Source organism: Hirundo rustica, chromosome 5 (genome assembly GCF_015227805.2).
Source record: "Hirundo rustica isolate bHirRus1 chromosome 5, bHirRus1.pri.v3, whole genome shotgun sequence".
Taxonomy (NCBI): domain Eukaryota; kingdom Metazoa; phylum Chordata; class Aves; order Passeriformes; family Hirundinidae; genus Hirundo; species Hirundo rustica.
Genome location: NC_053454.1, coordinates 12,061,480 through 12,087,954, shown reverse-complemented (window position 1 = coordinate 12,087,954; position 26,475 = coordinate 12,061,480). Strand labels below are relative to the sequence as shown.

The 26,475-nt window shown below is 38.1% G+C and overlaps 1 protein-coding gene across 5 annotated transcripts in view; it reads left to right on the top strand.

Annotated features, from left to right (window-relative positions):
• Nucleotides 1–26,475, top strand: part of STK32B (serine/threonine kinase 32B) — a 178,374-nt gene that overhangs the window by 107,023 nt on the left and 44,876 nt on the right. For all 5 annotated transcript variants that reach the window (XM_040064467.2, XM_040064468.2, XM_040064465.2 and 2 more), the window contains exon 5: nt 18,865–18,902. In XM_040064467.2, the coding sequence (XP_039920401.1) occupies nt 18,865–18,902 (38 nt within the window). The remainder of the gene's footprint in view (nt 1–18,864; nt 18,903–26,475) is intronic.

Sequence of the window (26,475 nt, the reverse complement as noted above, 5' to 3'; positions counted from 1 at the left end):
AATTAATGTGTTGGCAGCAAAAAGGAAAAAAATAATGTTAGTAAGTCAGAGAGTCATTGAGAGAGCCCACTACTAGTTGTCTTGGCTACAAAAAATAGTTGAACAATTTATCAGACTGGCTTGGTGGATTTTCAAACTGCATTATCATAAAGAACTGGGGTGTGAATCAGGAGTTTAACTCTTAACATACAGTTGTGTATAAAATGTGTTCAGATTTCCATTACTATTGCATCCAGCAACATGATAGCATGGGTTTTTCTAGGTTAACCTGTGGCTCCAGTGGTTTACTACCAAAGGAAATGGTACAGAAGGGAACAGGGGTTCCCAGGCACGTATGAATGGATGCAGAAGTGTAGAGATCAGTACTGTGCTAGTTCCCCTTGGAGACGCTCTGCAATTGCCTCTGTGTTTGTTGATGTGGTTAGAGGTGTGTACTTTGAATGTGGCAATCATTTCAGCAATAGGACCATTGTTACTGCAGGGACAAATTTAGCCATAAATAGAGTAAAACCCACTACTGTTCTGGTGTATTTATAAAACTTGCAATTTTTATTAATCACATCCATGTGTATAAATCCATATTTGTTATCCATAATTCTGCAATAGTGGATTTATTTATTATGGTGCAAAAATAAATGCTGCTTTGGTCTCACAGCTCTATTGTAAATGTTTTCCTTTGCATGGATGTTCACCCAGAATTACAAAAACTTTAAAAAGAAAATATGTAAGTTTCAACCTATTATTTGAAAACTATTCTGAGTAAATTTTTCACCTAACTTATTCAACAACTAACTTAATATTGAAATTTTTGGTCTAACAGGTAAGAGTTACACAGAAAACCCTTATTTTCCCACAGCTGCGCTGTAATTATATTTTATCCACATTTCTCACATGAAAAAAAAAAATATTTTAAAGCTGGTGGTATTTCTTATAGACCCTTGGATCCCAGTACACACAGAAGGGCTTCTTACAGTATACGTCATCTCAAACATTCTCAAATCTTGAATCAAATCCAGAATTCTGCCTTTTCAAAATGGTATGACTAAACATATTCCTTCAAGAACTGGTTATATAATGCCAGTGAATAATGTATTGGACAAAAGTTTTCTCATCAGAGGCTGAATAAAGTTATTTCAGCCATGAGTAACTCAACCTCCTCCTCTCACAAATGTTGCTGTTCATACATTTCAATTAAACCACCTGCCTCCTCACCAAAGTAGGCTGTCTGTTTCCAATCAGCAAGTTCTTCCAGCAGTAGCTCCAGTGTTGTCCCTTCCAGATGCACTTGCAGCTACAGCCTTGGCTCAGAGCAGCGCTGGCCCTGCAATGCTGTGGCTGCTGCCCTGGTAACATGCTCATACTGAAAAAAAATCACATTTTCTCTTTCTAAGGGGCAAGTGTTAACTGCATTGCCCTCAAAACTTCTCATCATCCTCTGGCTCCATTGGTTTTCATCTGCTTAGAGAGGAGGCTGGATGTGGCAGATGTCTGGAATGGAAATTGCAGTAACCTTCCAGCACAGTTTTAGGATACTCTTTGATCAGTGTGCCCAGGACACTTTTATTTTAGTGGGGTTTATTTAATGCAAAACTATTCATGTGTGTATGTGTACATCTATAAGTGTACATAATTTTTTTTTTTTTTTTTTTTTTTTTTTGAGCACAATTATGACTGGAATCAGCCTGGCTTGGCAGGTCTGTGCTGTGGCAACTATGTTCACCAGTCTGTTTTCCATTACTCCAAGTTCTGTTTCCAATGGAGACTGCACCAGGAGTTATTGCGGCTCTGAGTAATTCAACAGCAGTGCAGGGTGGGCCAAAGCAAATGGAAAATTGTAGCAAATTGAGCATTGCATTTTCCTCTGCCAGATGATCCACTGCAGGGCAAGGCTGTCTTGCTGCTACTAGCTAGACAAGAGTTACTCTCTGTTCAGAACTGGACCTGTTTGTTCATTGTCATTGAGTCTTCCAAGTTGTTCAACAGGCTGGTGAAATAAGATACTACCCCTAAATGATCGGACGCTTCTTTAAAATGGGCTTTCCCTGTCTCATTTGTGACAACATGCAGCAAAAGAACAAACTCTGCTTAAAAGGGTGCCCTTCATAACATTTTCCTTTAAGCATGTAAGCAGTAAATAGTTTTGAAAAGTACTTGGAAATGGAAAATTTGCCCCTAGTTTTTCACAGGTGTCACAGGGAGAATACTGAGATTGCCAACCTGAGATTTAGCTGGACATACTAAAAAAAGCCTAGTTACTTACAGATTCCTGCTCATACTGATAGTCTTTTACTTTCTGGCCAGTCTGTGTAGATGAAGAAAAAATATAGTAGAGTCTGAAGCAGATGAATTAGGGAAAAAATAACCATAATATGACTGCTATTCATGAGCAGTATCAAAGATCATAGCAGATCAAGAGCCTCGTCCATTGTCTTAGTTCGTGTTCCCATGTCTCTTCCATGACATTGTATTATGTTCTTTAAACAAGTGCTAACCCACATTATTCCGAAGAAAAATTACAGGAACTGAGCAATGAGCTACATAAGAGAAATAAATCAGAAAATATGTCAAAACCAGTCAAAGAAGAAGCACCATGCAAAACATAAAGCCCTGCTGAATTTTTATGAGCCAGCCAAGATGAAAAAAAGAAAATGATTCACAAATTCTAGGCACAAAAGGTATTTAAATTTCAGTCATGCACTTAACAAAGAATTAGATACCACAAGATACAAATACACAGAGAACAAACCTTTCAACTTCTGAACAGAGTTCCCTCCCTACAAGAACAAATTAATTGTACTTCTCTTTAGTTACAGAAAACATTATTTGATATACCAGATAAAATACTGCTAATAAATGAAGCTGGTTTGGAAATATACTGAGGATTCCATATACTGAGTGTATAAGCTGCTAATAAATTAAAACAGCTTGTGTTGGGAAAGAGACACAGGCAGCACTCTGAGGTGTGTGATATCCCATCAGGTGCTCCAGTTCCTGCCACTGGCACAGATATAATCTTTTATTGTGGGCCTGATGTGCTCTCTCTTCCTCACTGAGGTGAAATACCAGAAGATGCCCATCACACGCTCACTCCTTCAATACCCCATGGCTGAGACACCCTCACTGAAGCCAGCAGGGAATTGTTTGTTTCCTTACAGTTTTAAAGTGAGTAGATGAAGTCACCTCTCGTCCCTTTTTGTCATCTTCCCTCTCTCATTATTCTAACATCAAGGCCATCTTAAATGTGTGTTTGTGGTGTACACAGCACAGTAGTTGGTTTTCTTATTGATTGCTTCTGTATTTAAAATCAGGCACCCAGGCACGTGTAGAAATGATCTAGACATGTATAAGTCCACAATGCCTTAGTGATGGCATTGTGATTCTAGAGATTTCTCTTTTTGTTGTTGTTGGTTTCAGCTAAATGACAATAAGTGGGGGAGGATACAGGGAAACCTTTAAATCAGTGTTAAAAAAAAAAAAAAAAAAAGTAGATAACATTGTTTGAAATTCTTTCTAGAAGAATTAATAACTCTTCTAGATTCATGTCATACACTCCTTTGTGTCTAGATCGTATCTACACTTCTGTTTTCTGCTGAGAAGTAGTCAGTAAGAAAAGCAGCCATTGTGCTGTGTACACCACAAACACAAATATTGGTTGCACCTCATGTAGATCATCTGCCATCACCTGCATGTGTTTCTGCTTTTCCCTTCCTGGTTTTCTTTAATAATCCTTTTATATAAACTTACCCTTTTAGGAAAAGCAGGCTTTAGTGCTCATGGTATGTATTAAAATTATATATATCCCTCATCTCCATAATTTAGCATCCTATTGATGAATAATAAAATTAAATGCTTTGTTTCCTTCCTTCTCCCACTCCTCAGTATTCAAATTTTGATCATGAATCATTTTTAGACATTAAGAGACTGAAGCAGAAGATGCTAAGAGAACTAAAGCAGAGCTTTATATTCAAGATTATCTCAGGTCTCCACCCACAAATCTGATCTGGTTAATGCCAGTTTTCTGCTTTAGTATATTGCTAGTTTCTTTGTGGCCAGTTATCAGAGATCTCTTTCTTTCACAGAAATCCACTTAAAAAAATTGTTTGTGTTGCTTTAAAGCTTCAAGTGATTTTAGTACAGGTGCTTGCTCCCAACTGACTTATGCCAGCAAAGACCACCATATGAATAGCATGTTGATACAGTTATGCTGAATATAATAATAATGATTATTAATAACTACATGCAAATAATTTTTACTAAGTAATTAAAATGATGAGGCACTCTTTCTACGGAGCCATAACAGTATCCACTGTCTCATATGGCACTGCCTGGCTTACCCTGGGTTTTTGGCCTTTCACTCCCTCCTCCTACCCCTCCGTGATCTGAAAGTGGAGGAAAGGCTGCTCCAGAGAGACCAAATGAGCAGTGATGTGACGTCCTAACAGAGGAGAGAACAAGAGCTAAGCATATGTGATGCAACCTTTGTCCCATTTCCCCCAAAGCTTTAGTGTTAATGTCATAAGTATTCTGATATCTTTGTTTCTTGGAAATTTCACACCACCATGACTCTGAGTAGGCATATTCCCTCTACTGAAATGGCAGATTTGCAGGCAGTGTGCTTGAGTCTTTTTTGTTTGCAGTCAGTGAAAATAATTAAAATCTTTGATTCCATGTAGATGGAAAGGGAATATGGAAAAAGGCTGTAAATTCATGCTACGCAAATTATGAACCAAGATCAATATATGAACAATTGTTTCTCCCATTTCTGCTTCAGTGGTGGCAGCATATTTTTCAGCTTGGATTAGCAACACATTAAGTATTCTATCATTCCCCTGGAGATTTCCTTACAATGTAAAGTTTTCTAATATATGGAGAAATAAAAAAGACTTAAGAAAAAAGTGCATTTTCACTTGATTTCTTCATGTCTGAAGTAGCCTTCTGTATCTCAGGTTTGAGTGAACTCTTCATGGTATGGCAAAAGAGAGTTCATTAGTGGATATTGCAATTTGAGCTTTCTTCATGCCTTGGAAATTCATTCAGAAGCTTTCATTACGGCTTTAATATTTTAAGTGAGACAAAGGTCTCCTTTGTACAACTTTTGACTTCACAGATACACTGAGAGATGAGAAGGAGTGAGAGTTGTAATTGTGATCATCTGGCAGTTTCTTCTTTCAAAATAACTTATCTTGTGGGCAGGGACTGCAATTAAGGTACAAGCTGCCATCAGTTTTTTTATGCTGAAGTTGCCTTTTCAATTTCTTTTCCCTTGCATTTCTTCTCTCTACCCCTCCTTGGATGTTCCCCAGGGCACTCCCTCAAGGTGTTTTCAAAGATTCTTATATTCTCTGTAAAATTCTGTCCCAACCCCCCTGGATAGGTTTTAAAGAGGACAAAGCACAGCAGCTCAAATCTTTGATGTTGTACGACAGACAGTGCTACTGATGAGCCTCTGCTTCTCCCAACACGTGCATACACAGCTTACATTTATCCCAGGGGAATTTCCTGGAATAATGCAGTGTGGATAATCCTGCTTTCCTGCAGCAGAGGAGACAAGACAAACCTGCAATTCAGCAGCTGTAGCACTCTTGCACATGAAGAAATACGGTCAGCAGGGAAAGACATTAAAATACTATGCCTAACTGGGACCTTGCAAGGTGGGAACAGCACTTGGTAGGCAGTACACATTCAATAAATCAAAATTTATTAAATTGGGTTCAGATTAATTGGGTCATTCTTTATAGCGATGATCAAAATCATCATCTACACTCCGACTAATAATATTGAGAAATAGCCTTTATCCAGTGGCTACCCATTTTAATTCAGATATTTATCTCTTCATTTTGTTATAAATATGAAAGTTTTGTAGTGTTCTGAATGCAAAGGAGTTCCTTTCTTGCCCAAGAAAAACACAATACAAAACCAGAGCATCTCTCTTTTTTGGCCTTTCAGAGTGACTATTCTGTGACTAATCACATGATAGTCTCAAATTTTATTTCAGTGATATTCTTAGCATACTTGTCACTTTTTATGTTTAGGGTTTTAATTATGGACACTGCACATTAGAAGATAAATGTGAGGGTTTTATGATAAAACTGTGGGCCCTCTTTCTATACTCAGATACTGTCTTTATTCTGATATCAGACTGAATTTAGATTGCAAATATTTTGGGCATCTTCTCTTTGGACACACAGTAGCAATAAAAGAGAAATTGATGGCAAGATACACGGATTTGAGGGTACCAAAACAAGGACATCATCTACCTGCGTCAAGTGGGGCAGAGATGTCCAGAGGGGGACTGGGATGGCTGAGGAAAAGACCAGGGAGTGCAGAGAGTGGTGCAGGAATGGGCAACAGAAAACTGCTGTGGGAGGAGTAAGACCCTAAAAACCAAAGTTAGGAATCAACAGAGAGAGTGAAAATAAGGGTGCAGTTAACAGAGGAAATAGGGGATGATGGCAGTATGTGAATTCCCAGTCAACAGGATAATATTTACTGAAGGCTGAGTGGTTCTAAGTTTGTTTTTCTTTGTCTTTGTACAGCTTTATTTACCAGCTGTGAAAACCTCTGCTCAGAACTCTGCAGATAAAAATTAATACATGGACATAAAAATTAATCTCTCTGTGTATTTCTAAAAAACATGATGATGTGGGGAAAGGCAATTTTATATTTCCTATGTTTCTCCCTCAGGCTGCTACAATAATTAAGATATGATCTTCATTAAAAATATCAGACCAACAGGACTACTCAATGGGTGTCAGAGGTCCATTTTGAATGAAATCCAATAAAAAATAATTGCTGTATTGTCAATAATCAGTAACAATTACTAATACGGTCATATAACGAGACTTGCTGAGTGGAAAACCTATTGCCAGGATGCTGCATTTCTCAGCTTTTATGCTAATTAAATGTATTAGTTATCTAGAGTTGTGCCTTTAAAACCCACAGTCACAGCTTGCCTCTTAATTTGAGATGCTGCAGAATTTTCCCCTGGTGGTGCTCCTTCAACTGTCTTCTGCAAATCTCCTAAGCCACAGAAATGCTTTACAGATGCACCCCAGTGCAAACACATGCACTTACATATGTAAAGAGAGTTAACACTATTTAAAGAACCAGCTTATTTCCCTGAGTCCCAGAGTACCTCTATGGCTGAAACTACGAATTATGAGCATGTACTTAAGGAAGTACATTTCCAGCAAACAGTCTCTTATCCTATCATTATGGTTTAATATTTGCTTTTGCAAGAGACAATGTCAGAAAGGAATAGCATATGAGATCTACAGCTGAGAAATGGAATTATTAAGCTTTAGTTCTCTGGATTTTTGAACCTATGCATCAGACCAGCGTAACTCTTCAGTTAATGGAGTTGGTCATTTCTATGAAACACTTGGTCACAAGTTTCCTTACATGAGACAAGATGTTAACTCCCCAAGATGAAATGTGACTCCATTTGCACACGGGCAACCAAAAGTTGTACCACTACATGGTATTGCAAGGTTCCCTGCATGCCACAAACAGATGAGCTTATGAAGTCCACCTGCCTGAGAGGGAACAAGGAACCCCTGGGCTCCTTCCACAGACCTCTCCCTCTAAGTCTCACACAGCAGAAGAGAGTACAGTGCAGAGCTTCAGAAGGTTCATGCTACAAATGAAAAGGATTTTTTTTTTTTAATGGCAGCAACTAAAAAATTTCTTAAGTGTGCAAGATGTTTTAAATACAGCACAGTTAATCATGTATGAAAGATTGTGTTGTTCCTGGTGGGAGATGACGTCAAACAAAACAATGAGAGTCCGAAGCGTGACTCCTGCAAGAGGCTTAAACACCTGCCTGCACTTCTGTGATAAAACCTTACAATAATTTGACTTGAGAACATCCACAGTTGTTTTCATAATTTCACACAGCATGCAAGATTTTTCTTATGTTTTAAAAAACTTAGTTCACCATTTTAGTTCACCAAGATTTAAAAGAAGGAGTCCATACTTATTTTGTTGTCTGTCCAAACAAGCCAACCTACCCAACAAATCTATAAAGACAAAAGAATTTATAAAGCTTTCAGTCCATCTAAAAATAGGCACTGATATGAATGGCTTCTGCACTCCAGTGACTGTGATGTTTACACATCTAATGGCACTAAATGGGTATATAGATGCCTAATTCACAGTAGAACCTAATCCAAGTGTTTTAACCTGAGATCAGAATCCCTAATATCTATTTTCACTTGAATAAATAGCAATAATCCTCATAATCATTTCAGTGCAAGTAGTTACTGTAACAACAGTTTCTCTGCACAGAGTCTAAATTCACCTTCAACCCTACTGTGTTCTTGCCTAGTAATCCCGGTAACCAGGACACTGGCACTGCAGTCTTTGGGCTCAAACAATATTGCCAATACCTGATTCCTCATCCAGATTCTTCAAGAGGAGTTAGAATACTTGGCTGTTGAATTTCAGGCAACAAGCCACATGTTGTTGGCATCTTCTAGAATAGTAAAACTTCTTAGAAATGTGGTGTACTGAACTAGGACTTGGGTTTAGGTCAAATGTTCCCTGTCATGTCTCATCTGTTCTAAAGAGTAATATGCAGTAATACACATATTTATTGCTCTGTGAGTCTGTTTGCGAATGTTCCTTACTAAAAGCATACAAAATTATTCTTACAAGTAGCTTATTACTAAGATGTGTGAAGCTTAACACAGAAAAGTGTCATGGGATGTGCTACTGACATTTCAGGTAGTAGCAGGTCAGTTTTTTAATAATTTTTTTCCCCTTTTTTTTTTCCCCCCCTAGAATAGACTGCACCTCCCTTCCTGGTCTACTGCAGTATTTTTTTTTGCATATGTTAAATTCATAAAATATCCCAGAAGGGGAAGCATATGAAGAACATCAAAGTTCACTTGTTTGTGGAACACATTGCATGTCCTCTTGGTGATATGTCCTGGTTGTGTATATTATGGGATGCAAGGTGGTCAGTTTGAGGAATAAATCTAAATAGTTTTACCCATGTCATAGGCACAAGCCAGCAGGAGATGCTGTCAGTGGTGAGGGTCATTTGGGGCTTCAGATCAGAGTGAACAACACAGCCTCACGTGGTTGTTTCCTGATTGCTGGTCTGCTGCCCTGCTCCCTGCTGCACTGGGCTGCTGAAACTCGGATCAGCAGAAAATGTGCTTCTTGGGAATTTCACTGCTGCACTGAGACCGAGCACTTGCTGAAAGCCCGAAACCTTCAGAAGTTGCTGTTTCTTTCCTTGCCCTGCACATGAAGAGCACCGTGCTGAACCGTACTTTAGTTGCCAGCCATGTTGACTCTAATTGGTTGCACTATGGTATGGAGGAAAGAAACATCTGTTAAATAATGCAATAATATTACTGTGGATACTGTTGTTCTAGCAGGTGGCATATGAACTTTCAGGTATAGAAGCTGGTAGAGGGTTTAAGGTAAATATTAGGGATATTCTACAGTAATTACACACTAGAAACAGTGCCTGACAAACACACCTGTGTTCTTGGAATTTTGTTAATTTTCATTTTGAATTTGCCTGATAAGCTGAGCAAACTCTTGGGGATGCAACGCATCTGAATGGATCTATTCCATATTTCATGCAGAGAAGAACAAAGGAGCAGCTATATGAATTTCAGTCATTACAAAACACCACACTTGAGATGCTGGCTTTTTACAACAGATGAAGCCAAATGTGCGTATCAGTAACAATGCTCTCCTGATTTGTCTTTAGGCAGAGGGCAAATGTCATAAATTTCTTCTCTCATTTAGTTTCACACATGGATTTCTGCCTGTGAAAATTGTAAGAGTGCCTATGCCTCCTACTGGAAGGAGACCGATAGTCTTGCACTTGCTGGCAGAGTACACACCAAGTACATTCTCCCTTATTTCTAATCAAAAGCTCTCTACACAGGGTCATGGAAGGAAGCACCACCATTGCAATTCATACACTTTACTGCTGTGCCAGATAATTCTTTCCAAATGCCACGCTCCAGTTAATGTCTAATGAGTCGTGCTCTTCCCATGGTTCTCAGAGATGTCACCTGCTCTTGAAAGCTGATTCACATGGAGTGGTTTGACCCTTGTACTTGTACACACAGAAGGTCTCAGTAATACTTGACTCTACAATACAGAAAAGATTAGAGTCATCAGCTGTGAGATTATCAAAAATTACTGCTCTGTGGTGATTTTGCATGATTCCTCCACATGATCTGAAGAAACATTTGGCTGAGGAAGCTTTTTATTTGAAATCCAGTGATGTTTGGCATCATCAGTGTTGACAGTTGTCCCAGGTTCCCTTCAGCTCTGTGTGGAATTCCAAGACTTCTACCTGTGTAACATTAACTCTAGAAAACAGTTCTAGCAGAGGAAATGTCACATTTGTCATTGCTTTAAGTCCTTAAGGCAAAATGACAACTAACTCTTAGATTGCCTACAAGTTGCTTGTGCTTGTAAATGTTTAGTTGAAAAAGAACCACTGTGTCAGAAAGACAAATCCTGGATGATATAGCCTGGGCTTTGTTATATAAAATCTCAGTTTATAAGGCTGCAGTGGTACTTTGCAATCCCGTTCTCTGAAGGATCATACAATGCAGCACAGAGGAGACAAAGTACAGATTCACAGACTCCTTTGGGCAAATCTTTCTAGCTTTTGAAACATTTAAGAATCTTTGCCTATTTTTCTTGCTATTGCAGTATATAATTACCTCTGTGGTTAAGCAACTTTGGTTATTCAATAAGAACAACATAATGAAATAGTCTGTGTTTAAGATTTTTATTTTAATTTAACATCTGTGTAAATTCAGAAGTTGAACGTAGCCAAAGAAGACTATTATTTGGTTACATATGCCCAGAAATTTGAAAGGTTAACTATAGGATTCCTTTATTTTAAAAAGGTAATTTTCTTCAACCTGCGATAATAGTATCTACTACAACTATTTATCCAGGTTAAAAGTGACAAATACAGCGTTTCCAAAGCCCACTGGCCATTCAGACAAATGTAGATATCATTACTGCCACCTATTGCTACAAAGAAAGAATTGAAGATGTTTTTACATTTGTATATTTCCACATGGGGATAAAATTAGAAAATAACAAGCTTGTTCCAGTTAAGGCATTTGTAAATAAGCATGTTTTGATACCTTCTTTGACAGCTTTATTTTCAGAGCTATAAAAAATTGGCTAGTACAAGTGTTAAGAAAATCCAACATTGTCATGGACACCTGATAAAAAAATAGTACTAAAGTAGAAAGGAACTCTGGGCACCACTCAACTCAGCATCACAGACCCTTGTTTCTATATAGTTGGCACTACAACCTCAAGCCTTGAGCCAGGTGCCCAGATATTCTTGAAATGTGCATAGGGAGAGGTAGGGCCTCCAGAGGCCTTCATGGGTGAGAGCTTTTTCACTTGTCAAAATTATTACAGCAGTTATATGTTTCTTACAGACTAGAAAATGGTCTTGCCACACAGGTCATCCCACAGAAAGAAAAAGCTCCAAAATGTGATAATGGACTGGATGATGGGAGTTTGACTAGGAACATATGAATGCTTGCTACCAGACAAGTAGTTGGAAATAGTTATGGACTTTTCATTTCAGCATTAAAGCTCAGGAGTGGGAATTGTAGAGAAAAACAGAATAATCTAATACCTCATCTTCTCAGCTTATTTTCAGTTTTACTGAATTGTTTAAATTTCAAAATTACAGTGATGCACAGGGTCACATAATGTCACAACATTCATTTGAGCAGGAGCAGAAGGCTCTGAAGATCTTTTAATGAAAGGACAGTAAGTGGCAGCAATTACTGCTGAGATCTAAGTGAGTGGTATGTGAACAGGCAATCAGAGGTCTGGAGCTGTCAAAGTCTTTCATTCCCGCTCATCTAATAGTAAATAACAGTAAAAAACTCTTACTTTTTCTTACTATTATCTTTTTTTAAAACCATTGATCAGTTCTGGAAACTAGGAAAAATGCTGGTCAGGATAAGAAAAATAAAAAGATAAATAAGTGATGAGGTGTTGACAAAAGGAAGAAAAGATGCATCACACTTCATTAAGGCTATTTCTTGTGCAAGTCCTCCTCTCCTGGTAGGTACCCTGCACAGTTCGGCTCTGGAAGAAACCTCATTTCTGTGCTGCCCTCACAGAAGCAAAATATGTTTGGAAAAATTAATCTCTTGGCTATACAGTAGCTAATATATATTGACTTCCTTTATCCAAAGTGTCAATAAATTCAGTTAAAGAAAACCTCAATATCTATGCAGTCTCTTCTTTTATAAACTGCATGCCTTGGACATTTGTATTGTTTGTTACTGTAATAAGAGTAAGAATGAAATAAGGTCCCTCTCTGTGAAAATCAGAATTTGTTTACATTTCTTTCCATAACCAGGAGAAAACCCTTTATCATACATTATACAGTTCACTTCAGTGCTCTGATCTAGTGATGTCTCATGGGAATTCAAATAATCCATAGCTGAAGCTTGTGTTACCCAACTCCTTGCCCTTTTTATGGCTGTTGAGAACTGCTATGTACCTAGTATTAGTCTTAATGCCTATTTCTATGTAAGGAGAAAATATTATCATTAGACATGAGCTGCGTGATTAAGAAAAACCTTTAACTCAATATTTTAAGATTTATCCTACACAACAGTTGGGTTGTTAGCACTAAAGAGAAAAATGTACTGGAAAACTTTAATTAGAGCGGAAACAATGTCAACTAAATACAGTCTAATCCTTCCACTGACCTCAAGGGCCATTGTCTGAATCTTGCTTCTTTTGCATCCTTATGAGAATGCAAAATCCATCTAATTTAATTTCTCTGTGGATGGGCATGGATTGCCTTCACTGTCAGCCAATGAATTTTCAGTGATTCACATGTAAATTTGTTCATTTACCTACTTAAAATTAATTGTTATCAATGTGAAGTGGTAGCCAATGAACCAGCCATCATTTTTTTCTTGAGAAAACTGGGAAATTCATGGTTGAATTCACCAGAGATACTCCTTTCTTTTGTAGGTGGATGTTTCAAGTAAAAACAGAGATAAAAGTTATGAAGTCCTGATTGATCATACCACATGAAACTTTTTTTTTTTGAGATTGTACTGAATTGCAAGCTTTAGAGCAAGTGGCATAATCACATGTTTTTCAGTCTTTTTTTTTAATAATTATTTAATCTAATAAGGGACACAAAAGTGTGACCTCTTGAAGGTTATTTGTGGTCATTAATCCAGGTGGGCAACTCAGATTCTTCCCTTTTGGTGTGTGTGTGTGTATATATATATATATATATATATATATATATATAAAATATTCCTGTCGTTTTATCTAACAATGGCAATAGAGTAGTCTAGATTTGATCATTTTTACTGAGATTTCTCAGAGACCTTTTCAGGTGATACAATCATTATTCTTTTAGCACTTACATAGCTGATAACTATTGTGTTACACCTCTCCAGTGCTGAATTGCAGAGTATTTCAATTTTAGCCTCATTTCAAGATGGACTATTTTTTCCTACTACTTTCTTCATGAGCATTCAAGCCTCATGATAGAATTTAAGAAGTGAAAGCTCTCACTAGCTGCCAACTGCTATGGACTATATCAAAGACTCACTAAATTCCACATATACAGTTTTCTCAACGATTTCTTCAATCTTTCATGGACAGCCTTGAAATAAAAAGAGGGGAAGTAAGACAGTCTTTGAACTTGGATACATTATTTTTTATAGACTCAGAGTAATTTGGGTTGGAAGGGACCTCCAGAGGCCTCTAGTATAATGATCTTCCCCAAGCAAGGTCAGCCTTCAGATCAGAATGGGTTATTTGGGATTTATCCAGTCAGGTCTTGAAAACCAAGGATGAAGACTGCATGACTTCTCCACCTCTTGATTTAGAAACCTACTTCTACTTCACTTAATAATATCAGAAAGAAACTGATGGAAAAGGTAATTAGAACTGCAGGTTCTTGAACCTAAGTCCCTTATAACCATTGTGAGCCTTTCCAGGGAGGACACTGACTGGCACATGCAGCAAACATGAGCTGAGCCACATACATGTTTTCACTCCATGCAGAGAGAAAATCTCCAAGCACACGGGATGCACACACAGCCTAGATATCATAGAAGATACAAGTAGGTCATAAATTGTTCTTTCCTACTTGGAAATTATATGCAGCATGTTCTTACTCAGCTTTCATCCTCCAGGCAGCTTTATTTTGATATTTGTAGGTAAGGCAATTGAAGAAATCTCAAAATGGTTTCACAGGCAAAATCAAAAAGTAGCAGTTAAATTGTGGGATTTTAATTTTTTTTTTTTCTCAATTACTTACACCTTTGAGTTTCTTGAGCCAGCTTTTATGTTAGTTATGCCTTGTCATGTTGCTGAGCAAAAGACTTTGAAGGTTTCCCTACTCTCATTTCTATGTGGCTCTGATATTTCTGTATACAAAAACAGTTGGAGTAGTACTCATGCAGACTGACAAATTATATTTATGAAATCAGTGTCAAGGATGCATCCATAGCTCTGCTGGTCATTGCTTGATGAGTGGTCAGGGAGAAGAAGCCCAGGGCATGTCTGAATCCAAACTGTGGTGAGTGTGATCCTCACAAAAGTCCTTCAAATTCTCCTATGAGCTGGTTCAGAGTACTTGGATTATGAAATGAGTGTTTCAATTAATGCTCTTAACTAGGGATGTGTATTACAGGAAAACTCTGAAGTTAATGTGCTGTATTTCACACTGCTGTTTAAACATCTTGCTAATGGAAAATTTTCTTCAGAAAAAATTTATGTTTAATCAAACCAGAATTTCACTTACATAGTATCTTTGAATTTAAATTGCCTAAGTAAGGAGGATTTATGTTTTAAATTCTCTAAAACAGTGCTTTAGTGAATTCAATTAGAGTATTTATCTAGAGGAACTAAATACAATAGATTCCAGAATCCCTCAGTTCTGGATGCATCCAGTAACTTGCAATGCATCTGGGCCTGCCAAGTCTTCCCTGGGAGCCAATTGAACCCTCTCTGCCCTGCGCCTGGCTGGCAGTGGTCAGTGCAAGGGCAGAGCAGTGCCCTTGCTCCTCTGCAGTTTTTAGAGCTTTCAACAAGCTGCCTCTGGAGCACAGAGCTTTTAGTGCAGGCTGTAAACTGGGGACAATCACACAGCAGAGAGCTGCTGGAAGGCACGCTCTGCATGGTGACCCTGCGCTCATCTTTCTCACCTGCCGTTTGAATCCGTGCTTCTCACACGTCCCCAGGCGTGTGACCCCAAACCAGCAGTGTCTTACTTAATAAAATTGTTTACCTTCTGGCTTAAGATAGCCCACGACTTTTTCTTCTTGTAAAAGCAGTTTAAAATGGCCTGTGTGAGGTCTGAGGCAGGGTTGTGAGTCCATCAGGTCGCCTCAGGGCCTGAGGGGTTGAGCTGCTATGTGCGAGGCCATACGCCCTGTGGTGCCTGCCCCCAGCTCCACCCTGCCTCTGAGCAAAATGAGCAAAGCCAACAGTGGGGAACATCCCTTAGGTGGGAAAGGCTTTATGTAGAAATTGCTCCTCCGCTGCTGCTGTGGAATCCAGGACGGTGTAGATAAATGTAGACGAGAGATCTCTGAAGTTGGGTTTTAGAAGATGAGGTTTATTGTAAGGGATGTGAGGCCCTGCTCTGAGCTGCCAGGCTGCAAGGCCTAGGAAGGTGGGGGAAGGGAGAGGTTGGAAGTGGGAGAGAGCAAAGAGCAAAGAGGACCTCCCACCCTTGAAGCCCCCAGATAAGGGGTCTCAAGGTGGGCTGGAACAGGACTTGTGCCAATGGGGTCACAGATACCTGATACTTCAGGGGAGGGTTACAGGTGTGGGATGAACCATACATTGAGGGGTGAGACAGAACATTCCATTTGACCTCTGGGTCTATCTGCAGGTGACCTTCAGCTGGCCCCATAACTGTTTTCCCAGACATCCAGTAGCTAATACATCTCAAACATCAAAACTTACTTTCAATTCTATCTCACTTATAGGTTTCTCATTCTCAGAATCTAAGCAATCATATATTATAGGGCTTTTTGGCTTCATCCTCCCCAATATCTTTACAGTTTGTGCACATCTGTATGAAGTATCAGCCACTGCTGGAATTAGTCATGGAAAGATAAGCACAGATCTAATTTCACCACTCAACTATTCTGAACATTATAGACACAAACTGAATGAAGAATATATTTGATGATACATACAGTTGTCAAGTGGATTTGTCCATGTCTTTTCTGGTGGCTATAAAAATGTCTGTTTAATGATGCAATACCATTGCAGGTATTCAAATTATTTGAACTGATCTTCTTTTTAAAAAGGTAGAAAAGGCACTGTCTTGTAATAAGCAATCCCTGGGTGCTCTGTTGTTATACACATGGCAGTAGCTTATAAAGATGAAATTCTCCTTTTGATCAGTTTTATTCTTGGTGAAGTGCTAATGACTGTATAATTTTAATTCTTAATTTTCTTCAACTGGGGAAAAGAATTTGGAATGCTGTTGAATCGCTGATTTTAGGAGGCCACAAAAAGACCCAAATGTACTTGTGTATGACCCCCAATCATTTTACCCATGTGAGAAGTGCAGAGTCAGTTTGTGCTTGTTAAAATTTGTGAAGACAAAGTTTAAAATGTTTAATTCAACTGTCAAAGCTATTACTTACTTACTTATCTGAAAAGTTTTTGCTGTATTTTCGTCATGAATGAGCCACAAAGACTATTACACAGGAAATCCCAATTCCAACTCTTATCACAAAACAGTTATCAGAAACCAAAGACCATATTGTCACTAGAAAATATAGAAGCCATCTGGGAATTAGCTCTTTCAAAAACTATCTCATCAGTTGAGAGATTAGATACAATATTACATTTAGAATTGCATAGAATCTCCTATGCTAATTCAACCAAATTCAACAAAACACAAAATTCCAAATTCAAACAAAACACAACCATGTTTCATAATGGAAACAAATATATTTATTTCTACCATTTGTCTCACAATTTCACCTATATGAAATCAGGGAAGGAAAGATTATAATATGATAAATGGTATGCCAGTGATTACAGGGGACAGGAAAGACAGAGCTCAGAGTCTGGAAGATTTTGGGTGGAATATGCTCTAGGACAGATGTTACTTTTATTACACAAATAACTAGAACTGCTGCTTAATCAGAGGTATAGGTAGCCTGTAAGTTGTGCAGAAGGCAGTATTTCACACTGAAATATTGGTATAACTTTAAATTTCCATTCCAGACAATTATTCATAATGAGATCCTGTTCCTTACACAGGATATATATATATGCATTATTCTACATTATTTACAAATGTGCAGAGAATTATTCAAACTAATTTCTTTATCCTGTGTTTCCTCAGCTGCTGCTACACAAATTATAAAAATAATCTTAGAATTTTTCATAATTTCATATGATCCTCAGCAAGGACTAGAAAGTGTGGAATCCAAAAGGCTAAAGAAAGTGTAGATTTCCTTTCTTCTGTCAATGAAGACGTAAAATTTAGGTGATGACTAAGCTCATATCGTGCAAGCAATAGCATATTTCATGGCTACTATTATCTTATTCCTGTATAATATTTACTTTAGAAGTCCTTCTCTACTTTAAATTTGGAAAAAAATATTTTAATGTAACACATTTTACTTTTGAAACACTTCACTTTTTTAATTATTCCGTCTATGGGCATGTTGTGAAAAAAATTTGCTAGGAAATGTTTAAATTGGGATAATCAAGCCATCTCTTGTCTAAAAGAGATTACAGAGGTGGGAGTGTTTGCAGTACATTTGCAGACATTCAATAGCTTATTTTGCCAGTTTATGGTTCCTTGTCTTTTGGTATAAGTGGAAAATTCAGCCCAAGGGCCAAAACTATTGCTAGAGGTACTCAGATGCCTCTGCCACTCTGGCAGTGCCTCACCAAGAACAAACAGTTTCAAAACTGCATGAGGTGCAAGCTGCCAGAGACAAGGCAGTGCCACACAACACTGCCACATCACGCTCACCAAGCCACAAGGTGAGCCCAACCTGGGCCCAAAACAGCCGGCAAAGTGAAGAGACGAATTTTCCCTGAACAGCTCCACAACAATGGCAACAATTCTGGACCAAGAAAGAGGGTGGGAATGCCTCACAGCGGCAGGGAAAAGTTGTTTTCATCCCTCCTTGCAGCAGCATGAACTTAGGTCAATGGAAAATAATTCTGAAAATACAACTCTCTAGGGCAATGCTGTTCTCTTGTGCCAAGAATGACAGAGTTGAGCTGGTGCTTCATCCTGTCATAGTCTCCACCTTCCCTCACCCCTGCTTCTTTCCCCGGCATGGTACTTGGTTACACACAGCCAAGAGGGGATTTGGGAGTGAAAGAGCTGCTGGACATACTCAATTACCACAAGACAGACCACAGGACTCTGTCGTACGTGGGTGACCATGCATGGCAGATTAGCAGGGTCTGGCAGACAGGGTAAACCACCTATGTTTCCAATTAAATGATTTCTGTCAAATGTGGAGTCCCTGAAGCAATCAGGCACCTTCTAGATGCAAATCTGCCTTCTCATTTTTACTGCTGCTATAAAGAATAAAGCACATAATCTTGAAAACCAGACCCATGTCAATGTTAACCATATGAAAACAAAACCACAATAAATGGAAGCCCAGAGAGCCTCTTTAGTATGCTTATTTTCTCAGGGCAGCAAAAATATGTTGATAAAATCACTTGCCTTTATGTATTATATGGTTTTCTTTGGGTTGTAATGATTTAAATTACTTATTAAAGTCCTCATACCCAAATGAGAAAACTTTAAAATTGCAGATATCCTTTGGGTACAAAATGTAATGATTTCCTTTCCTTATTTTCCAGAGACATCAAACCTGACAACATACTACTGGATGAACATGGTAAGTGAGTATTGCTTTCTCACAGAATCTCTAGATCCTGAGGTCTCAGTAGCATGTTCATGCTATGCTTTGTAAATCAACCTCCAATGTTGAATTCTTACTTAAATCTGGGCTTCCTCAGAACACCTCACGGATTCTGTCATTTTCCTCCTATTGACAAACAAATGTGCAGATCAGAAATTTTCCAGGTCTGAATACAAATGAATTTAATATGAATTGGGATCAGCAGGAACACTTGATAAAAATAAGTCAGTATTTTATTAACAGGATTCTGCGAATCACCATAACCCCTTTTTAGGTGCCTATCAATAGAACAGTGCCAAGCATGTTATTTTCTCTTTTAGAGCTTCTGGAGGGCTAAGAAATTCCACATAGCAAATTATTTCTCATTTAGATAACTAAAATGAACTTTCTGAAATCTAGATAGGAATTTTGGAAATTTGACTGCAAAGTTTGGGTGCCTACATGTAGTTCTGGCTTAAATAGCCTAAAAAGGAGTAGACAATAATAAACAGCTTTGAAATTTTACTACTTATTCCATGTTCTTAAAGATAAAAGATATGGTACTAAAGAAAAACAGCTGATTTCTTTAAACTTAAATTTTAAGCATATACTCTCTCCAAGAAGTATTTAGCTAAAATGTCATGTATCTTCTTGCAACTGTTTAAAGGGAAAACATGAGAAATATTAACTTTATATCAGTTAGAACAGAAATACATAGAGGAAAAAAACTAATTGGAAAAAAGAGATGTGCGCTTGCTATTGTGGGAAAGTCTTGTGCTTTCTTTACTTCCAAATTTGATTAAAAGCCAATAATATCTGAGAAACTATAATATTGAAATTATGCCAATGATGACATTAGGTTTCAAAATCCATTGCAGAGCTGCTGGGTATACAAGTTAAAGTTGATTAAAGAGGTAGCATTTTGCATAGATGATGTTTGTTCCTGGGAACATGAAATTAAGCTAAGTAATATTGGAGTTTTAAACCATCGAGAACTTCTGCAATTTAATGCTTCAGACCCATAAGTGCTAATGTTCCCAAGACTCTAGTATCAGCAAACAAGCATGAAATAGAAATATCTTGCCTTTAAGTCCTGGTGAATTAAAGACGTCAACAGCAACACAAAATTACTACTAGTATGTTAAATCTCCTCTGACTGACAGCCTTCAAAACACAGTCACCTTTATCTCTCCTTGCCCCTCATCAAGGTCAATTAGTGCACACAGCCAGCCTCTTGTGAGAGCTTTCCTATGGATACTCAAGCATCACAAAGAAGAACATATACCAGAGTGAGCACCATTATGCAAAATGAAGGGGGGTTTTGTGATTACTAGCTATTCAGCAACAAAGTTATCTGGAGGCAGCTTGGAAATTTTGGGATGGATGGCCCCTTTTCTGCAAAGCAGCAGAATACTGCTCCTTCATAGCACACCTGCACACAAGTGGTGAAACAATGGACTTCTTCAGACAAGCACACAAATCTTGGTCAGCAGAACTCACAGGCTCAAACAGGCTCAAAGACCTGTCATGTGGCTGGGGGAAGGAATTCCCTGAAGCCTGTAAAGGGTCCATACACTTTAACTCACTGAATGTGGTGATATCTGTAGGTCAAGTATCTGTCCCATCTAATTACCTCAGGCTTACCTTACAGAAGTGAAGCTCTTTTGCAAGAAGAAAGCTAATCTTGAAGTCCCTGACAGCTCTGATTAAGCTGCAACATAGCATCATCATTTTAACAAAATCATCAAATTTCCCCTGTGGAAAAATACACTGAATATATGCACCACAAATATATTTGGCTGCAGAGTAAGCATAACAAATTCACCTAAAATGAGCCTAACCAGATGCACAGGAAGGAACTTTATTTTAGCCTGTGGCCATTAAGATGGCGCAACAGTTTCCTATATGCTTGACTTTACCCCTAGGTCTTTCTTACAGTTCATTAAACAAATTATGTTTACACAAAATATCATGTAATTGGTTATGCACAACATCTCTGACTGAGACTTTGTGTCAGTGACTTAGATTTCTTTGGCCTCACTGAAAAACTTATTCTGGCTGAAGTACAAATTTAGCATTACACCATTCACATTGCCTTATATCTCCAAGCAGTTAAACTGACTAACTTTCATAGCATAAACGAAGAATACATATTATAGATATTTGTGCTCATTTAAACTGTTTCACTATAATTTATCTGTATGGCTTAGGGAACATACCTCAGGAATACAGAAGTAATGAAAACAGAAGATTTTTCTTAATAGTATCAATCTAATTTACAAAAAAAAAAAAAACAAAAAAACCCAACAACAACAACAACAACAACAACAACAACAACAACAACAAAAAAAAAAAAAAAAAAAAAAAAAAAAAAAAAAAAAAAAAAAAAAAAAAACCACACCACCCACCAAACAGAAAACCCCACAAAAACATATACAACATAGTCAAAATCATTCTGGAAGATGAAGTCTGAATTTTTTCATATGCTTTTCATCAAAGCCACATCTCAGAACTGCTGATCACATGTTCTGATGCATCAGTGGAAATAAATGATGGATGATCCTGAATAACATTGTGGTACATGAGAATGGGATAACCAGCCGCTAAAAATAATGTTCAGCCCCTATCAGAGGATGATTGCATGGTCTCCTGGAGACAATGCACATCCCCTCTCTGAGGAGAGAAAGCAAGGACAGTTTCAGGGTTCATTCTCTGAACCAAAATCAGACCTTTTAAGGAAATTATTTAAATCAATAAACCTCCTTTTTTTTTAATGTTTCTTTCTCATCTTTTCCAGGAAGCTCTTCCTCTTATGACTAACACTAATCTCTAAATTTAGTAGTAGTTTTCTGTTCTGCTAACTTATATCAGAAATATAATTATTCCAGTGACATCTGAAGGGACTACCTAGTGTTTCAGGAGAGCTATTGGAATTGTCTTGTACAGAGAAAGGCATTTTAGAATTATCTCAATGACAGAAATTTATTCCTTTTATTTTAATTGTTTAGAACAATATAACTGAAGTGACAGCACTTAGTATGGTCCATGTTGTATTTTTTTCTAAATATCAAAGGAATTAAAGATACCTTTGAAAGTTGTATGGATCTATTAACTAGGATGTCAAAGAGACATAGAATTTCTTAAATGCAGAAAAACAAGCAGTGGCAAACAGATCAGTAAATTGAATTTTTAAAGATATTATAACATTTCTATAGCCATTTGGTAACACCATTGAAATTAGCATTTCTGACAGTTCTGGAGAAAGTACAAGCTCTAATTTTGCATCCAGGTTTAGCCTTGTACTAACTGACCACACCATCATTACACTCTGTTTACAAAAAATCTGCAAGAATTCAATCCTGCAAGAGTTTGAATTCCTCTCAGGCAAGTTTTCCACAACATTTTTCATGAGGTGAAGCAAGATCCATGCTTGGTCCTGAGGAAGGACTCCCTGCTAGGTCAGATCCAAGACCCTGGCCAGCATTTTGTTGCAACTGGTGATGACAAGAAGAAACATTATTTGTGGAATACGCCTTTTGCCACTTTCCCATCAGATGCTCCAGTGCTGCCTATCACCCACAATTTTTTGTGGTAGGATATTAGAGCTTCTTTGTATAATCCATTTAGAAGGAAGTACTGTTAATGAGTCTGTTTGCGACCTTCTTGAAGCTGCAGCTGATATTGGCCTCTACAACCTCCTGGAGCAACAAACTGTAGAATTTTACCATCCTTCAAGAAAAAAAAAATTTCTTTAATATGTTTTAAAACATTCTTCTTTCAAAAAGACCTAAACATCTAGAAATCCAGGATTTGGTGAAAAATAACTTACAATCACAAGATTTGAGATATTTAAAAACTCCTTCAGCACCCTCCTGTGAGTAGAAGACCCTCATCTTTTTTTATGTCTCCCTACTGAGGAAATGTTTTATTCCTCTCTCTTGCTGTAGATAGAGTTACAGATATCCAGGCTTTCAGTTTCAGGGCAGAAGAGCAACCACAGTGGATCAACAACCCATCTAATTGAGTTTCTTATCTCCAGGAGTCATCAAAAAGTGAATGACAGAGCAGAATATTAAAAAAGACTACTTTCTGTGGGACTTCCCCCATGTACTGACCCAACCTCCAGCTACTTGTGATGGAAGCATTTCCTGGCTCATGCTTTCCACATATTTAACAGTTTTCAGTGACCTTTTCCGAGATTTTTTTCTGGTGCTTCCTTGAGTGAAGAGAACTTTTATCATCCTTAACACCTTGTGTTAGGATCCTTAGCTTAAACACAGGTTATGTGAAGACTCACTACCTAGTTGCTAATTTTGAAAATCCTACTTGCTAATTTCACTGAATGATTGCTATTTCTAATCTTGAAACTGTCTCCTGATGGCTTTGCATACTGAAATCACAGATCTAATATTTTACTCTTAGAGTTAACAGGGCTATTTACATGCTATTGGATTTTGGGGTTTTCTTAGATGGATTTTTGCATCTGAGTGTGATAATTGTGATAATTTTACTCAGTAAAATCATTTCACTTATGAGTGAACAAAATGAATTGAAGCTGGAATTAATTTATTATATATTATTATCTTAGTTTGTGATCATCAAAGTTTTCCTTAAAACTCCATTTCCTTGGATACATTTCAGCTCTCATTTGGAAACTCTCAGCAAAATTGAAAGATGTAGCCAATGGGTAATCTTGCCATTAAAACAAAAAATGGAATGAAAAAACTATCCAAAAATGAATTACTGGAATCTCAATATTAACTTCTGAATACCAGACTTGACAATATTATTGCTATATGCTGATATCTGTGAAACAATTTGCAGAGATTCTATCTTGTTTAACCCTCCAATGCTGATTAACAAGATAAAAGGTTCCACCATTTATCCACCTGAAGCTGTCTAGATTTTAAAAATGTGTCTGAAACTTTTACATGCCTACATGGCCATTCAACAGCCTAACTTTTTGAAGTGCACAGGTTTGCTGAACCCATCTACAGCCATGCAATTTCTACCAGTCTCTCTAATGATAAGTGTCAGACTGCCAAGTCATGCCAAGTTCAGGTGGAAACAAGCTTAGACTCTCATACACAGCACAGATGAACCCAGAGAGGCTTTTCAAATTCTTCATAGGGTTTGGCTTTCTGAGAAAAAATCAGATTTGACTGTTCAAAATGTTACTGTTTGAAATTTACAATCAGCTCTGGCGCTGCTGAGTTGATGGCATTAACTCCAGTATAGTATTTCTTCTCTCTGATATGACATTCACCCCTTTGGTTTCAGATTCAGAAATTCAATGAGGTTTGAAATCATCACCATTTTCCTCTTCTGAATGTTAGACAGATAGCCCCAGCCAACTTTCAGGACTTGTTCTGATTGTCATCATGATTTGCTCAAAAATTAAATCTATACACAGTTCATTTGCTGTTTACCTCAGATACTGTAATTTCAGGCCATGTTGAAAAGTGAGACATAAAAGTCACATCGCATAAAGCTTTCCAAATTCATACACTGTTCTGTGGGTAGTTAAAGCTTTTATTGGAAGCTGACTGAAGGAAAGTAATTTTGAAACAATTTCCATTGAGACGTTTTCTTCTTCAAATATATGTGTTCATGTACAGGAAATCTGCAGTCTGAGATGGTTTGAAAAGCCACTCTGCAGAGAGTCAACAGAATGTGGTCATTTGCTTTTTCTTCACTGCTCCCTACCATCATCTTATTATATATTGGGTCATGCAGCTCCAAGGATTAAGCAATGAGCTCTTTCCCTGGACTAACATGAGTTTAGTTAGGTCTCCTGAATCTGTTGTGCACTGCTCTGCTTCACTGTTCATATGAGTTAAATCCAGGTGACACTGACATTCTGCTAAGTTCAGTATTATACCAAGGTACAGACTTGGTTTGGACTTTTTGTTGCTCACAATCATACCCACCAAGGGAGATGAACTACATGGTGTGAAGCTCAGATGGGAAAAGGTTCACACAGACAGAAATTTTGCAAGCAGTATGAAGGAGATGGATTCAGCATAATCACTGCAGCAATAGCAACATTCCCTTTCCCTGTGTACAAGAGTTGCAGTAAAATCATGTCTTAGAGAACTGGGGTCTAACTGTCTCTTGAAGTATTCACACCAAAAATGAAAAACTTAAAAAAAACCAAAAAACAAAACAAAGCAAAGCAGAACAAAACAAAACAAAACAAACAAACACCGCCCCCCCCCCAAGAAATAAGAAAAAAAGGGAAGAAAAAAAAAACCAAACCCCCCACATCCTTCAGCTTTCAAGAGTAGAAATCATCCAGTGGTAGGCACAGGCAGGCAGAGCTCCACCTCAACACCCCTCCAGCCCTCCTTCACTGACCACAGGCACGCAGGGTTCGCCCCTGCTCTGCCCTGTCCCACTCAAAGCCCCTCTCCATGCCTCCAGCTCCCACCAGGTGCCTCCCCTGCCTGAAGAACAGCTTCCTTTCACTTCAGCACCAATTAGCAGCCCCTCAAGCACCAGCCTGCAGACAGTCTAAGAGCGTAGAGTGGCCCAGTGATGGGGAAAAGCAAAGGGGAAGATTTTCCAGCAGTAAACTGTGCCCTACCTCACGTACAGCAGCAGCCTGTTGCTGCATGGGCAGCAGGATGCAGAGGAGCTATGCAGAACATACCTTCACAATCCATCCCTTACCTTCCAGAAAGGCATTTTTAACAAAAAAACCCACAATGCATACAACATATCATGTGTGCTATTTTGGTTTTGTTAAATGCAAAGAAATCTAATAAAAGGAAGAGAAAACAATGCACTGCAGGAGATGCAATTTTCATTGCAAATCACCTATCAGTCTGAATGGATGTGATGCAACAGATGTTTTGCAATGGGCAGTCATACTGGCACTCTAATGGGGCATCATTTACAGTGCTGTTATTTAAGTGGCAGAACTATTTCTATTTCTGTTTCTTATATTTATATTTATGTTTATGTTTATGTTTATGTTTATGTTTATCTGTCCAAAAAATGAGAAAGTATCAGGCTACCAAGATCCTTGCAACATTTAATTCTGCAGTGTACATAGAACTGCTTTAAACCACTGCCATGAGATGGCTTTATGTTTTTCAGTTATCACTTTCAAGAAGCCTTCTGCCACAATGTTTTATGATGGCAGAAATAAACTGCAAATATGCTACACTCCAGCCACCAGGGAGTAAGAATACCAGCCTGGAATTGTTATGTCAAGCTGAGCTGTGAAACTAATTCTTGTTATGGCAGTCTAACACTTCCCACCTCTTACAAAGGGATGGCTTTCATTGGCTCACAGATTTGCTCTTCAGTGTGTGGAGGGCCTCCTTCCTTCCTTAGGAAAAAAAGTGTCAATAAAATGCAAGCAGGTTTTCAAAAAAATTGCAGAAAAGTTGGCAAACCCTTTCATTGAAAACTTCTACTGTGTCTCCCATTTGGAGAAACAGCCTTAAGTTTAACAGTGGGAAGTACCTTCTTCATTTCCCCCTTCAAAATCAGGTCAGATCTGTCCAAATTAGGGTCCTTGGAGAATTTCAGTTCACACATGCATGGCTGCCCAATTAGAGGC